The following is a 15,241-nucleotide window of genomic DNA, read 5'->3' on the forward strand; positions in this document are numbered from 1 at the left end:
CCAACCAACCACCCGCTGGCTAAAGGCAAATTTCCGCACGTCTATCCTACCATCTGTCTTTCCTCAATTTGAATTTATGCCCTCTCAGGTGATTATTCCAAGCAAGAGGGAGAATCCCATCAGCATTGAGCATGCTCAAACAATTCAAGGCTTTATACACCTCTATCAGATCACCTCGCTGGTGCCTAGTCTCCAGACACTGTAATTTGCAAAATTTAAGCCTTTCTTCGTAAGAGCACCCCTTTGTTCCATTCACTACTCTTCTTGCCCTTCTCTGTACTCGTTCCAGCAGCTCTACATCCTTCTTGAAATGAGGCCTCCAGGCCTGTATACAGTACTCTAGGTGTGGTCTGACCATTGCCTTATACAAGGGAATAATCACCTCCTTATCCCAGCTAGAAAAATTCCTATATATCATTGACAATACAACATGAGCTGTTCTTGCAGTCCATCTGCACTGCTCAGAGAACTTCATATCTGCCTGTACAACCACTCCCAGGTCCTTTTTATTCTCTATCACTGTCATTGTAGTAGCACAGAGTTGATACGTTGCTCTGGGGTTGCTGTTTCCCATATGTAGTACTTTACATTTGTCAATGTTAAACTTCATTTTCCACCTCTCAACCCATCTGCTCAACCTTTCCAGATCCTGTTGCAGCAGCATAGTGTCAGTAGTGTCCTTGACAACCCTGCCAACCTTCGTATCTTCTGCAAACTTGGACATTAAGCTTGATATACCATCATCAATATCATTTATAAATACAGAAAACAATAATGGACCCAATACTGAACCCTGAGGGACTCCACTAATAACATTAGTCCACGATGAGCAGTGTCCATTGATTACCACACTCTGTCTTCTCCCCCTCAACCACCACTTTATCCCTAGGAGCAATTTGCCTCCAATGCCACACTGCTCCAATTTGTGCAGCAGTCTTCCATGTGCAACAGTATCAAAAGCCTTTCTAAGATCCAAGTATATAATATCAAAGTTATTCCCTGCATCCAGTTCTTTTGTGACTGCATCATAGCATCCAATCAAATTGGACAGGCAAGACTTCCCTTTAACAAAACCATGCTGTATCCGGGCTATAACTGAAGTCTTGTCTAGATGATCTTGCAGTGCTTATTTAACCAGTGCCTCCATTAATTTTCCGGGAACAGAAGTTAAACTCACGGGTCTATAATTACTTGTGTCAGCCTTTGATCCTCCTTTGTGAATTGGGGTCACATTTGCACATCTCCAACAATTTCTCCAGTATGCTGCTGCAACAGATCTAGAAATGTTAAGCAGATGGGCTAAGAACTGGTAACTGAAGTGGAACATTGATAAGTAGTGCATATGGGTTGCAATAACTCCAGAGTAATCTACAAATTGTGTGGTATTACACTCAGGCTAATAGAAAATGAAAAAGACCTGGAGTAATTATGTAGTTAGATATGAAGTTCTCTGAGTAGTGCAGAGAGGCTGCCAGGACAGCTCATGGGGTTTTGACAATGGCCGTAGCCGAGTGGTCCAGTACACAGGTGCATAAGTACACGTGCCTTCAGTGACCAGGGTTCAAGCCTGTGACTGCTAAATATGGTGCTGTTTCTTGTATTCTCTCTATCTTGTTAACTCCTCTGACCGTGTGGTCATCCAGGAGTATAAACAGAAAATTTATTATTTATTTATATAATTACTTCCTACAATTTTTCTATGAAGTAATTATCCTATATACAATGGGAGAATGACTTTCGATGGTCAAGCTACATCTTGAGTATTTCATACATGTCTGGAGGCCTCATTTTAGGACAGATATAGAGCTGCTGGAACAACTACAGAGAAGGGCAGCAAGATTTGCGAGTGGAACAAAGGGTGCTCTTACCAAGATGGGTTTCAGTTCTGCAAACTGCAGTCCAATCACCTAAAGTGCAGTTCTGCAAACTGCACTTAAGATGATTTGATTGAGGTGTTTAAGGCTTTGAATGAATTGAGCAAGTTTAGTACTAATGGGATTCTTCCTCTTGCTCAGACTATGCACATAAGTGGGCACAAATTCAAATTGAGGAAGGATGGTTGAAGAATAGATGTACAAAAGTTTGCCTTTAGCCAGCAGATGCCCGATTACTGGAACAAGCTTTCATCTGTAGTTGTGGAAGTTGATACCTCAAATAAATTCAATGAAGAACTAGATAAACTATTGAGGGAATGGATAAGTGAAATGAGAATCAGTTTTTTTTGGCTGATGTGGAATAAACTCGCTTCTTGCATCATTTACCACAAATAAGCCAACCACCCTATGTACTTACTACCAGTATCCTCCCATGGTAGAATAAATGCTGTAAGGAGAAAAATAATAAAAATAACATAATCGGAAATGATAATAAAACATAAAATTGCATTCCTTACGTTGATATCTGCATTGGTATATAGTATACAGTGAAACTTCCCTTTAACGGACAGCCATGGAGAACGAGAATTTGTCCGTTAGAGAGAAGTGTCCGCTAACAAGAAGTCTGAGGAAGAAAAAAAAAAAAGAAAGAAAGAAAAATCGTTAAACGTTTAATGTAAAATTAAATTAAATTATATACAGATTTTGCACAATATTTTTGTAAATAATATACATACAATTGTGCTATGCATATTATGACTTTATCTTAAGAAAAATACATACAGTAATCACTTATTTTCTTCTGCACCTTCTTCCGGCTGATAATTTTGTTTTCAACATTTGTTTGGAGTGAAGAAACCATCGAAAGTCCTTCAGCATCTTCTTCAGCGGTGAAAAACATTTTTAAACGATTGATTTGTATGAGCGCTTCTTCTATTTTCATCGGTGGTTCGTCGTTAATATGTTCTTCGTCCTCATGAGGAACTTCTTGAAAAATATCGATGATAATGTCGTTGATATCTAGAGCACCATCTTCTGTAGTGAGGTTCGAGTCTATATCTTTGTAGCCAGGGTCACTTGTAGCGGAAGTATCGTACATTATCAATAGATGTTGAAGTTCTTGTTCTTCTTGGTGCTCCACATTGCTGTTCACAACTTTAATTTTTGCGTTTGAGAAGCCAGACTTTACAAAACAGTTCACGACAGTTTGTTTTCTAATTGCATTTACTGAAGAGGAAATTCACTGAATCGCATCTAGGATGCTGAGTTTCTTTGCAAGGTCACTCGCACATGTTACGTCGTTCTGTTTGCAATGAGATGTCTTAAAACACGTTTTCTGTAGTGAAGTTTAAAATTTTTTATTATCCCTTGATCCAAGGGCTGACACTCTGCAGATGTGTTTGGTGGCAGAAAAACGATTTGAATGTTGGACAATTCAACGTGCGGGTGAGATGCAGCATTGTTCATGAAAAGAATAATTTTTCTGTTTTGACGAATCATGTTTTGGTTAAAGTGACTTATCCATTCGCTCATGATATCTCGTGTCATCCACGCTTTTTTATTAGACTTCCAGTCAACATTCAAAAGATTCAACTTTATGCCCTTGAAACAACGAGGATTTTGTGGGTTTCCTATAACAAGAGGTTGTTCAAAGTCTCCCAGCATATTTGTACACAATAGTATAGTCAAGAGTTCCTTAGAAATTTTTCCGCCCTGGCACTTTTCGTTTTTTAGACTCGTTTTTTTCAGGAAGAGCTTTAAAAAACAACCCTGTTTCATCACAGTTGTAAATATCCTTAGCTTCAAAATCACAACATAAATCTTCCAATTTGACGGACCACTCTGTTACAACCCCAGTATCAACAGATCCACCTTCACCACTTACGGTTTTCCAAGAAATTTTATGACGAGTTTTGAACTTGTCTAGCCATCCCACAGAAGCTTTGAACTCGTTTACTCCCATAGATTTCGCAACCTCCGAAGCCTTTTCCCTAATAATAGGCCCATTAATGGGAATTTTTTTAGCACGTGCGCGACAAAACCACTCATACGTAACATTGTCAATTTGAAGTCCAACAGTTTTCGGGAATGATTTTTGAACCTGATCATTTCGTTGTCGCCAAAATTGTTTGAGCAGTTCATTTTTTTTCTTTAGGATGTCGCTTACCTGCGTCTTCCCGATTTTGAATTTTGCAGCGAGATTGCGAACACTATTTTTTGCCAATCATATGCATTAATGAGTTCAACTTTATCTTTTAAAGTTAAATGTTTATGAGAAGACATTGTGCACTTTACATGACACTGAACAAAACTGAAAACTGAAACTCAAAAGACGAAAGCCCGACAAAATTCCCCCCCTGACCACAACGAATTCATCAGAAGTTTTACACGTGCCTTAAAATTCTTGAAATAGGGTTTAGAACCCTATTTCAAGAATTTTAAGGCACGTGTAAAACTTGATAAAGTTTTACATGTGCGACGTAAACCTTGATAAAATTCAGAGAATCGGAAATAGAAAATAAACACACGATTGAGGCAATACATGGAAGAAACGTTCCTAGAAAAAGGGCAGTGAAATCGCCCACTGTCCGTTATGGGGAGATCAAATTAAGTGCTAATCTAAACGAAACTGTGCAGATTGCCTGTCTGCGTCCGTTACAGAGAATGTCCGCTAGACAGAAGCTGAAAACATGTTAAAACCAAGAGAGGAGAGTTGGGGAATTTGAAAATGTCCGTTGTAGAGAGATGTCCGTTAAAGAGAGGTGTCCGTTAGGAGAAGTTTCACTGTATTTAAAATTTTGTTTTGGAATTCTCTGTAAAGAAAATAATTATAATTTAGAAGGAGATAAAAAAATACAGGTAATGGCTCACAAGTAGACTGAGTGGATAAAAATCATGGGATACCTACGTAGTAACAGGTAGGTCCACCTTTTGCCAGGAAAAGGGCAGTCACATGATGAGGCATTGAGTCCACTATTTCACGAAAGTGTTCCACATGTATTTCCATCCATGCCTGCTGCACCGGTGTCCATAATTCCATCGCATTCCTGGGTGGAGGATTCAACGCTCAAGTGGACCTTTCCACAGCATCCCAAAGCTGCTCCACAGGGTTTGTGTCCGATGAACTAGGACGCTATTCCATGGTGGTAAAATCTGTGGGATGCTCATCGAACCATGTTCTTGTCACCACATCTCTGTGGGGAGGTGCATTGTTCTGCTGGAAGAGTCCCCTGGGGGTGCACGATGACCATGAAGGAATGCAGATAGTCTGCAGGGATGAACATGCATCCTGGACCATTCAGAGATGCATCTAGTCTTATTTTTTTTTTTTTTTTAGGAGCTTTAGCAACTAAGGCCATATTGCTCTGGGGATATGCGGTGGTCATTCCCTGACCTTTCCGCATCCTCCGTATTTGGTGGTCACGGGCTCAAACACCGGTCTAATCAAGAAGCGTGTGCTACGCACTGCTGCTCCTGCCCACCTGACTATGGAGATGCTGCGTCTAGACGTACCAGAAGTCTCAACGTGTGCCATTACTGACCATACACCCACCTGAAAGTTCTTAGTTGATATGATGGGTTCATAGCTTCTTGTGGTTTCCACCAGATACGCATCCTCCCATCCCCTCAAAATAACTGGAAATGGGACTCATTGGACCAGGAGATGATTGGACCGTCTCCAATCATCCCAGGTCCAGTGCCGATGTTCTTTCACCAAGTTTAAGCAAAGTCCTGTGTCATGGTGTTAATAATGTGACTCTGGTGGGTCAGTGGCTCCCATAATTTATTGCAGCTAATGATTGCTCGATGGTCTTGGTGGAGACGTTTCTGGCACCTCTCTCGTTGAAGTCAACCATAAACAACTGGCCTATCGATTTCTCAGTGTTTAATTGTTTGTTTGTTATTTGGTTTTTAGGAGCATTAGCAACTAAGGCCATACTGCTCCGGGATATGCGGTGGTCATTCCCTGACCTTTCTGCATCCTCCGTATTTGGTGGTGATGGGCTCGAACCCCGGTCTAATCACGAAGCGTGTGCTACACACTGCTGCTCCTTCCCACCTGGCTATGGAGGCGCCTCTCAGTGTTTGAATGTATTATGAGATATGTTGGCACGTTTAAAGTATTTATGGCAGTTTTTAGTCCATTTTTGGAGTCTCATTTCTATTGCCTTTTCTAGTCACTTTAGACATATCTGTCTTATACAGTCAATGATACAGGAATTTTTGTAGCACATGGTAGCACATGATACTGTTGAACATGGAAGACTGCTGCACAAATTGGAGCAGTTTGGCATTGGAGGCAAATTGCTGCGATGGATAAAGGCATGGTTGAGGGGGAGAAGACAGAGAGTGGTAATCAATGGATACTGCTCATCGTGGACTAATGTTATTAGTGGAGTCCCTCAGGATTCATTGTTGTTTTCTGTATTTATAAATGATATTGATGATGGTATATCAAGCTTAATGTCCAAGTTTGCACATGATACAAAGGTTTGCTGGGTTATCAAGGACACTACTGATGATATGCTGCTGCAACAGGATCTGGAAAGGTTGAACCGATGGGGGTGAGAGGTGGCAAATGAAGTTTAACATTGACAAATGTAAAGTACTACATATGGGAAACAGCAACCCCTGAGCAACATATCAATTCTGCGGTACTACACTGACAGTGGTAGAGAATGAAAAGGACCTGAGGGTAATTGTGCAGGCAGATATGAAGTTCTCTGGGCAGTGCAGACAGGCTGCAAGAGTAGCTCATGGTGTCTTGTCAATGATATACAGGAATTTTTCTAGCAGGGATAAGGAGGTGATTATTCCCTTGTATAAGGCAATGGTCAGGCCACACCTTGAGTACTGTATAGGTCTGGAAGCCTCATTTCAAGAAGGATGTAGAGCTGCTGGAACGAGTACAGAGAAGGGCAACAAGATTAGTGACTGGAACAAAGGGTTGCTCTTACAAAGAAAGGCTTAGGTTTTGCAAATTACAGTGTTTGGAGACTGGGCACCTGCGAGGTGATCTGATTGAGGTGTATAAGGCTTTGAATGGTTTGAGCATGCTCAATGCCAATGGGTTTGTTGTTTGGTTTTTTTAGGAGCATTAGCAACTAAGGCCATATTGCTCCGGGATATGCGGTGGTCATTCCCTGACCTTTCCACATCCTCCGTATTTGGTGGTGACGGGCTCAAACCCCGGTCTAATCAAGAAGCGTGTGCTACGCACTGCTGCTCCTTCCCACCTGGCTACGGAGGCGCCTCAATGCCAATGGGATTCTTCATCTTGCTCAGAATAATCACCTGAGAGGGCATAAATTCAGATTAAGGAAAGACGGATGTAGGATAGATGTGCGGAAATTTGCCTTGAGCCAGCGGGTAGTTGGTTTCATCCCTTTTATGGAAGTTGAAAGCCTAAATAAATTTAAGGCTCAACTGGACAGGTATTTCGAACAAACGGAGGGGTGAAAAGGAAGTGTTTTTTTTTTTTTTTTCCTTTTGGCTGAATAAGCTTGCTTTCTTGCATCATATGCCTCTACTAATGCTAATCTCCGAGACTACTCGATTGCTCATATTTTGGATCAGTTCTATTCCATTCCATAGACACAGTGAATTCCTGGGTATTGGGGTCAGTTCCTCCATTTTTCTCTGGAAGGGAGAGATTTTCCCCTCCAGGGCAATGTTGCTTGCTCACAGAACCGCTTGACATCTGGGGCCAAGGTAGAAAGTCTGAAGGAGAGGTGTATCTCAGAACACCAACCTCACAATGAACAAGAGCAAGAGGCCTGTAGGCATGAGGTGAAAAAAGAGGTCTACCTAGCTTATGTAGGATTTTCAATAAGGCAAATTTCCAAAATAAAGTAAAAGACCTCCGAGAAATTAGCTGAATCATGAATTCATCCTGACTGGAATTTATAGAGGGTGAATCCTTACAGGAGGACGAATGGGGAGAGAGAGAGGGGGGGGGAATAATCAGAGGAAGGCAAAAGGCTCCTACAAGATTTGAGAGATAACTAGTGTGGAGAAAACTGTTACATTCCCTTCTAATTTTACTTTTGTGATGTTGTTGGAGGCTGACTTGAGTACGAAAAGCCCCTAAGAACTCTCTTTTCTGGTTGTGTCAGTCTTTAATCAGATTCTAGAATTTTCCATGGACACAGTGGAAAAAAATATTGGGGCTGAAAAAAATATTTTTGTACAAATTTATGCAAAGTCATATTCATTTGTGCCATTAGTATGCATTGCAATGGACACATTAAACAGACTTACCTTTTTTAAGTCTCTATAGAGCAGATCATTATTTTTGTCCAAAAACCCTGCATTATATAAAAATGAAAAATTTAATTTAAAAAATTTATATATTCAAACATTTATTTCATTATAAAATATTGGTGTAAATACACCATAGTGAACTCATAATAAAAAATGACAGAAGTAGTGTAAAGGCATCGATTTGATTGTATGTCATATTGTGACTACTCTCACAATGAGTTACCATGTATTGCACTACTTCGATTAAGTAACGCTTCACTATTAGAGAAGACTATTGTTAATTATTCTCAGTTATTTCCACAATATGGGAGATGCCTAAAGGTGTGTAAAATAATACTAAAATAAAGTGTAAATGCTCAAGGTATAATATATTATGAGTTTGAAATACACTATAAAATATCGGATAGTGTAAATACACTATAGTGAACTCACAATGGAAAACTACAGAAGTACAACACACGTTAACTCGTGAAGGCAGTCACAATATGAGATACAATCAAATTGATGGCTTTACGCTACTTCTGTAGTTTTTCATTATAAGTTCACTATGGTGTATTTACACCGATATTTTATAGTGTATTTAAAACTATTAATATATTATGCATTGAGCATTTGCACTTTACTTAAACACTTATTTTATGTACAGGGTTATTAAAATTAAATTATCCATATGTATAGGGCTCTGGAGCGAGTTCTAAGGCTCATACTAAAGAGAAATTTGGATAACACGTACAATAAAGAATGCGCTTGCCATTTATTGGGAAAAAAAATTAGTTACAAAATTTGTCACTGTATGGTGCGTAACTATCTTAGTTACAATTATGCAAATAACAAGTTATTGCAACATTGCCACTACTCAGCTCTACTGTACTGTATAAAAGCAAAGCAGTCTCTTCAAAATCATACAGTAGATGTTTGCCTGCACTACAGCAGCAATGCCAACAATGTTGCAGGAAAAGGCCCTATTAGTGAAGCTGTACTATCATAACAGCAACAATGCAGCTGCGGCTATCAGAGAATTCTGGTGTCAGAAGTGCATAAGGCGTGGACCTATGACTGTTCCTGCTGTCTGCAAAATGACTGCGAAATTTGAAGCGACAGGACATCTTGGTGTTCAACCAGGTGGAGGTCAAAAACGAGTGGACTCCTCTCATGTTGAAAATGTGGCTATGGCTGTCGTGGATTTATCAAGTCAATCTCCATGTGGTAGCACAAGTGTGCCAGCTGTTTCTCATGAAGTGGACATGCCGTATTCCACTGTAAGACTAGTAATACAACGGCCAGATACTTTCACACTATATAGCCACCTCACCCTTTCAAGTGCTAAACCAACCAAATAACCTCCCAACTTTTAGCAGAACCATGTGAGAGAATGACATTGATGTTACTCTTGCCACCAATTCAATAGCTTATAAAATCACAGACTGGTGTGTCCAGCTAGCCTGGACCACGTCAGATCACAGAGCCATTTCCTTCAAACTAAACTAAACAGGCAATTACAAACAACCCAACACTCCCTGTTGGATATCAAAAGGTATAACCTTAAAAAGGCAAACTGGCAGATTTTTGCAGAACATACAGCAGCTGAGCTGCAAAAACAGGAAAATGAGTGGTCTAGATCAGACAACTGTAGCCCGGACGAGCAAGCACTGACTATGATACTTTCAGACTATGACAAACATTTTAACAAAAACAGCAACCCTGTCCATCCCACGGAAAAAACTGAGGAAGTAGACAGTTCCCTGGTGGTGCCTCAAACTTACTATACTCAGAAGTAGGGTACACCGGGTGAGGAGACATTTTCAACGAGCCAGAACATCTTGGCCACAAAATGAGGTGGATGCACTGAGAGATTCTTATAGAACTCTCAGGAATCAGTATACAGCCCTCATAAGAGACAAGAAAAAGGAATGCTGGAGGCACTTGGTGGGAACTACTGGAAACAATAACCCTTGGGGAGTTGTCTACAGAATAGTGACCAACAAGCTGCCAAGAGGAGATGTCTTAGAAACTACTGTCAAACCAGATGGAACCTCAACCCTGTGTTGGGTGGATTCTGTAAATAACATCATAGACAGTATCATTAGACTGAGACTGGGAATCATTCCCCCACCCAGCTAAACATTATAAAAGAAAACACTGAATATGACAATGCCAATATTGAACCTCTGTTCACTATACAAGACTTAGGGCGCCTCCGTAGCCAGGTGGGCAGGAGCAGCAGTGCATAGCACACACTTCTTAATTAGACCAGGGTTCGATCCCGTGGCCACCAAATATGGAGGATGTGGAAAGGTCAAGGAATGACCACCGCATATCCCCGGAGCAATATGGCATTAGTTGCTAATGCTCCTAAAAATCAAATAACAACAAAAAACAACAAGACTTAGAAATAGCACTATCTAAAACCGAAAATAATAAATGCCTGGGTTTTGACCTCTTAGAGGTTGAGATTATCAAAAAATTAGCAGAAATAGCACCAGATAAATTAATAGCACTATATAATAACTGTATGACAGAAGGTATATTCCCAAAAATATGGAAACAAGCTGTGTTAAGATTAATCCTCAAAAACCCTGAAAAACTCCCTACTGATCCCAAATCATATAGACCAATAGCCCTCCTCTCTGTACTAGGAAAAATATATGAAAGACTAATATATAGCAGATTAGCTCAATATTGCACAGAAGCAGGTTTGCATTCCAACAATCAGTACGGTTTTAAGCAGGGCAATTCTACGGAGGATGCCATGCACCACCTACTGACAACAGTTAAAAACACAGAGGAGAAATATATGCTGGCAATCTCCATTGACTTTGCCGGGGCATTTGACTCACTCTGGTGGCCTAATGTCCTTAGGAGACTTCGCCAGGCAAATGCCCCACAAAACCTCTATAAGGTAATAAACAGCTACCTTACAGACAGAAGTATCTCAGTACGCACAAGGTTCCAGGAATTGACACGCCCTGTGAATAAAGGCTGCCCGCAGGGTTCAATCCTTGGCCCTTTCTTTTGGAACATTGTTCTGGACGAATTTCTGGCCTTGGATCTGGGCCCCGTGGAAAGCCTGGCCTTTGCAGATGACATGATTTTCCTTGTAAAAGGTAACTCACGAGTGGTTGTAGAGCAAAGATCAAATGCCGCCCTCTTGCAGCTGCAGGAGTGGGCACAAATGCACATGCTCAAAATATCACCTGAAAAAATGAAACAAATACTTCTAAAAGGCAATCTGGACATAAGAAGACGTTCACAAATCAAAATTAACACAACCACTATAAAAATGGTAACAGAACTAAAATATCTTGGAGTGGTCTTTGATTCAAAATTAACTTTTTATCCGCATTTGATCTACTTGGTGAAGAAAGTGAGAAATTATGCAGGTATGATTGCCAGGATCAGTCAAGCAGACTGGGGACTCAAAAGAAAGACCCTGGCAATCATATACCGTGCAATGTTCCTACCTGTTGTCACCTATGGAGCCGGTGCATGGTTCATCCGCTCGGCCATAGTAAGAAATAGGAATAAATTAGAATCTATACAAAGAACAATACTACTCACTATTACCAGAGCATGTCGTACAGTAAGCACACCTGCACTACAGTTGCTGGCCGGAACTCTCCCACTTTACCTGGAAGTAGCCAAAAGAGGCTTATATTATAGATTTAAAAAGGGCATACCCACAGAATTTCTGGGGATAGCCCTTGATACAAACAACACCTTCAATGATGAAAGAAAAAGAATAGCCACAAAGCTCCACGAGCTATGGCAAACAAAGTGGGAGCAGGAAACCAGAGGTCTGGTTACCAAAAGGCTTCTGCCACGGGTGTCAATGGTTAGCCCAAAGACACCTAAATGGTATGCCCCTGGACCTTTTACATTTATATTGACAGGTCATGGCTCCCTAAAGGTGAAACTAATCTCCTTAGGCCTGACCGATGACCCAAACTGCACCTGTGGCGAAAGTGAAGACTGGGTACACATTCTATATGAATGTATAATATATGACATCCCCAGAACAGAGCTAATAGCACAGATTGGTCCCCTTCTCAGGGGAGAAGAACATCTGTTCATCATAGAAGAGCAAAATTATAAAGCTTTTACATCTTTCACAGAAAAAGTATTCGAAATGCTCAGAGCAATGCAAGGAATGGCAATTCAGCTCCCCCAACAATTAAACAATAATCAATAGTAAAATTGCCCAAGTTTCCCACCACGCCCAGACGATGACTTAGAAACTGTTAGGATAGCAGTATTATGCACCCTGACAGAAACCTGACATAACAAAACTCCCCAGAACTACCCTGCCTTGTGTAGGAACCTGGGGCCCCACACCAAATAAGTAACCATGTTGGGGAGGGAGATGTACAGGCTGCCCGGGAAGCAGATTAGCTGAAAAATATCAGTAAGCTAGTAGCAAGGGGATGCAATGTAGAATGAAAGAAGAATGAATGAATGAAAATGAAAGACAGAATAAATAGGCTGGGCACTGAGTGAACTAGGAATTATAGTAAAAGGGAATAAATGGCAGTTTTGGAGAAAGAAAGTGACCTAGCATATGGGAAAGAGAGAGTGAATGGGAATGAGTTGAAGAGCAAATGTAATTGGCTGAAAGAATATAAAGTTAAAAAAAAACTTACATTACTTTATATATGTACTGTACCAACGAACATTTACTAACCACATAAACACTATCACTGCATTATTCCTTGGCCTGCAAAATAAAAAAAAAAAAAACCCTTGCGGCTAGGCCTGCACCACAACTGAAGAATAACAGTAAGTTGCGGTGCCCAGAGAGTGCAGTGCAGAAATTATAATAAGTGCATTATAATAAATAATAATAATAAATAAATAAAAAAATAATAATAAAACAAAAAAAAAAAAAAAAAAGAATGCAAGTAGAGTGAGAATGCAGATTATGAATGAAGTAAATGTGTGTCTCTCCCACCCCCTCACCTGTTGGGTTCCCCACTGCCAGCTAACAAAATCCCACCCCCGGAGCAGGACGGGCAGCTTGACCTTCATACCAGATTCGACACTGCTTGGACATGACACTGACGAAGACATCCTGCGGCTTGGCTGCCAACACGGCATTGGCGATCTGAACAGGGTACTCTAACCTGGTTCCCTTTAAAACCCCATCCCCAGGCAGGGGAGGGAGGAGATGGATCTCTGTCTCCTCTCCTCCCTGCCTACCCCCATACTTCGCCTGGTGGGCTCGTCTCCACTGACCTCTTTGGGGATGCCTACTCTATATGTTTTCCCCCCAGTCTTCAGTCTCCCCCCTCACTAAATTGACTAAGTACACGCTTAACAATGTCGCAAAATTATAATCAGCATCTAAATTCTACCAGTTTTGTGTAAATCTCTAAGACAACTAACACTATTTATCTTTTATTAGCTTTTATCTAGCATATAACCTCACATGTCTAAATTTAATAACATCAAAATTTTGCCCGACCTATTTGGCCTTTAACACATCTCTTTAGCATTCAACCTCAACCAGCGATTTCCTAACAGCAATCCCATTAAGCATTAATGTCAAACGCAAATTTTTTTATACACCCGGCTAGCCTCCACATGGCAGGGTATGGGCAACGTCGGGCCCCACTAGGGGCCTGGCAGCCAATAAGCCAGATAAACAATGGGCACAACATATCTCACTGCACAGACACGGCCCACACACTTTCAAGTCTCTGGCTTGACAGTGTACTGTCCTCAATACAGTGAAACACACACGGAGATGGGAGAAATCCCAGGTGCCATCTGACACGAACATACCTTATGTAAGACTAGTAATGTGGCAGGTGTTGTGGTACTATCCTTACAGGATTCACATGCTACAGCAGCTAAAGCATGGTGATGCAGATATTCATTTCACATACGCACTTCAGTTTGGCGTGAACGACAGTGGATATCACTTGATTATGGAACATCCTTTGGAGTGATGAAGCCCACTTCTGTTTAAACGGACAAGTGAATATGCACAACTGTCGCATTTGGGCAACAAAACCCTTGAGTTATCCAAGAGGTCCCATTGCATTCTCCAAAAGTAGCAGTGTGGTGTGGATTTATGGCCACATTCATAATTGGGCCATATTTTTTTTTTTTTTTTTTTTTTAACAGGTAACACTAACTGGACCCCACACCTCATCACTAGACAGTGATATTATGAAATGTTGGCAAATTTCGCAATACCAGAGCTGCAGGGCTCTTCAAAATGTTAAAATTTAGTGGTGTATTTGGATATTTCTGTTAAAATATCAAGTCTACTGGATTTCTATTGGGTTGGCGAATTGACTGATGTTATTTTTGTGACAAACTTCTAAGGCAAAGCTAAATTACGGACGTTCATAAATTTCAGCTTGACCACGTTGTTACACCGTACATTAAGGAAATATGGCCGCCGAACCAGCGTGGACGTCTGTCGCAACGCTCTGTAAAAGTTCTGTTTAAATATGTGGTTAAACCATAGTTTAAGTTTTAAATTGTGGTCTCCATCAAAGATGCTGTTTAGAGGATTCCCCTGGTAAGAAATTTTGAACATTCTATTGGGAATTTAGCAGATTACTAGCGTTAGTATCTATATCCTTTGTTTGCCAGACTGCACTGGTCACCATGTGGCTGGCAGCAAGGCTATAGAAAGGTGCCGATATAACGCGGTGGCCACGCTAGTACGCTGCAATTGACTGGGAAGGGTTCCCCACCAGTGTAAACCCGAGCTGGAAGACTGTTCCAACAAACTGTGCCCTCAATTGTGTAAAATGAACTTAAAAACATGTATTTAGTGACTCCCCCCCCCCACCATAGACTCTACATAGTTTTTGTTTTCAAATTGTAAAGTATTTAAGTTATGCAAATATAAGTGTCGCTAACGCCTCCAGCTCCCTGAAATACCCCCACAGAAATCTGCTCCGTTCTGGGAACATCTCTTAATTTGACTGTTCCCCCCCCACATCTGTATCAGTGGGGGATAGCCCAAATCTGCTGCCAGCTGTAACTCAGCTACTATTATAGCTACGGACTTGTGGTAACTTCCATTCATCATCAACTTGGCAGTCCTTTCTAACTGCTGACCTAGTACCCGCTAATCCGAAGTTTTTCCG

The 15,241-nt window shown here is 40.9% G+C and overlaps 1 protein-coding gene across 4 annotated transcripts in view; it reads right to left on the reverse strand.

Moving 5' to 3' along the window:
- Positions 1 to 15,241, reverse strand: part of Myo61F (unconventional myosin 61F) — a 748,935-nt gene that overhangs the window by 232,967 nt on the left and 500,727 nt on the right. For all 4 annotated transcript variants that reach the window (XR_016546978.1, XM_090374260.1, XM_090374259.1 and 1 more), the window contains exon 16: positions 8,136 to 8,182. Coding sequence is in view for 3 of the 4 variants with exons in the window: in XM_090374260.1 (XP_090230386.1) it covers positions 8,136 to 8,182 (47 nt within the window). In the remaining variant the exon portion in view is untranslated. The remainder of the gene's footprint in view (positions 1 to 8,135; positions 8,183 to 15,241) is intronic.

Source organism: Mastigoproctus giganteus, chromosome 5 (genome assembly GCF_048544385.1).
Source record: "Mastigoproctus giganteus isolate SK-2022 chromosome 5, ASM4854438v1, whole genome shotgun sequence".
Classification (NCBI taxonomy): domain Eukaryota; kingdom Metazoa; phylum Arthropoda; class Arachnida; order Uropygi; family Thelyphonidae; genus Mastigoproctus; species Mastigoproctus giganteus.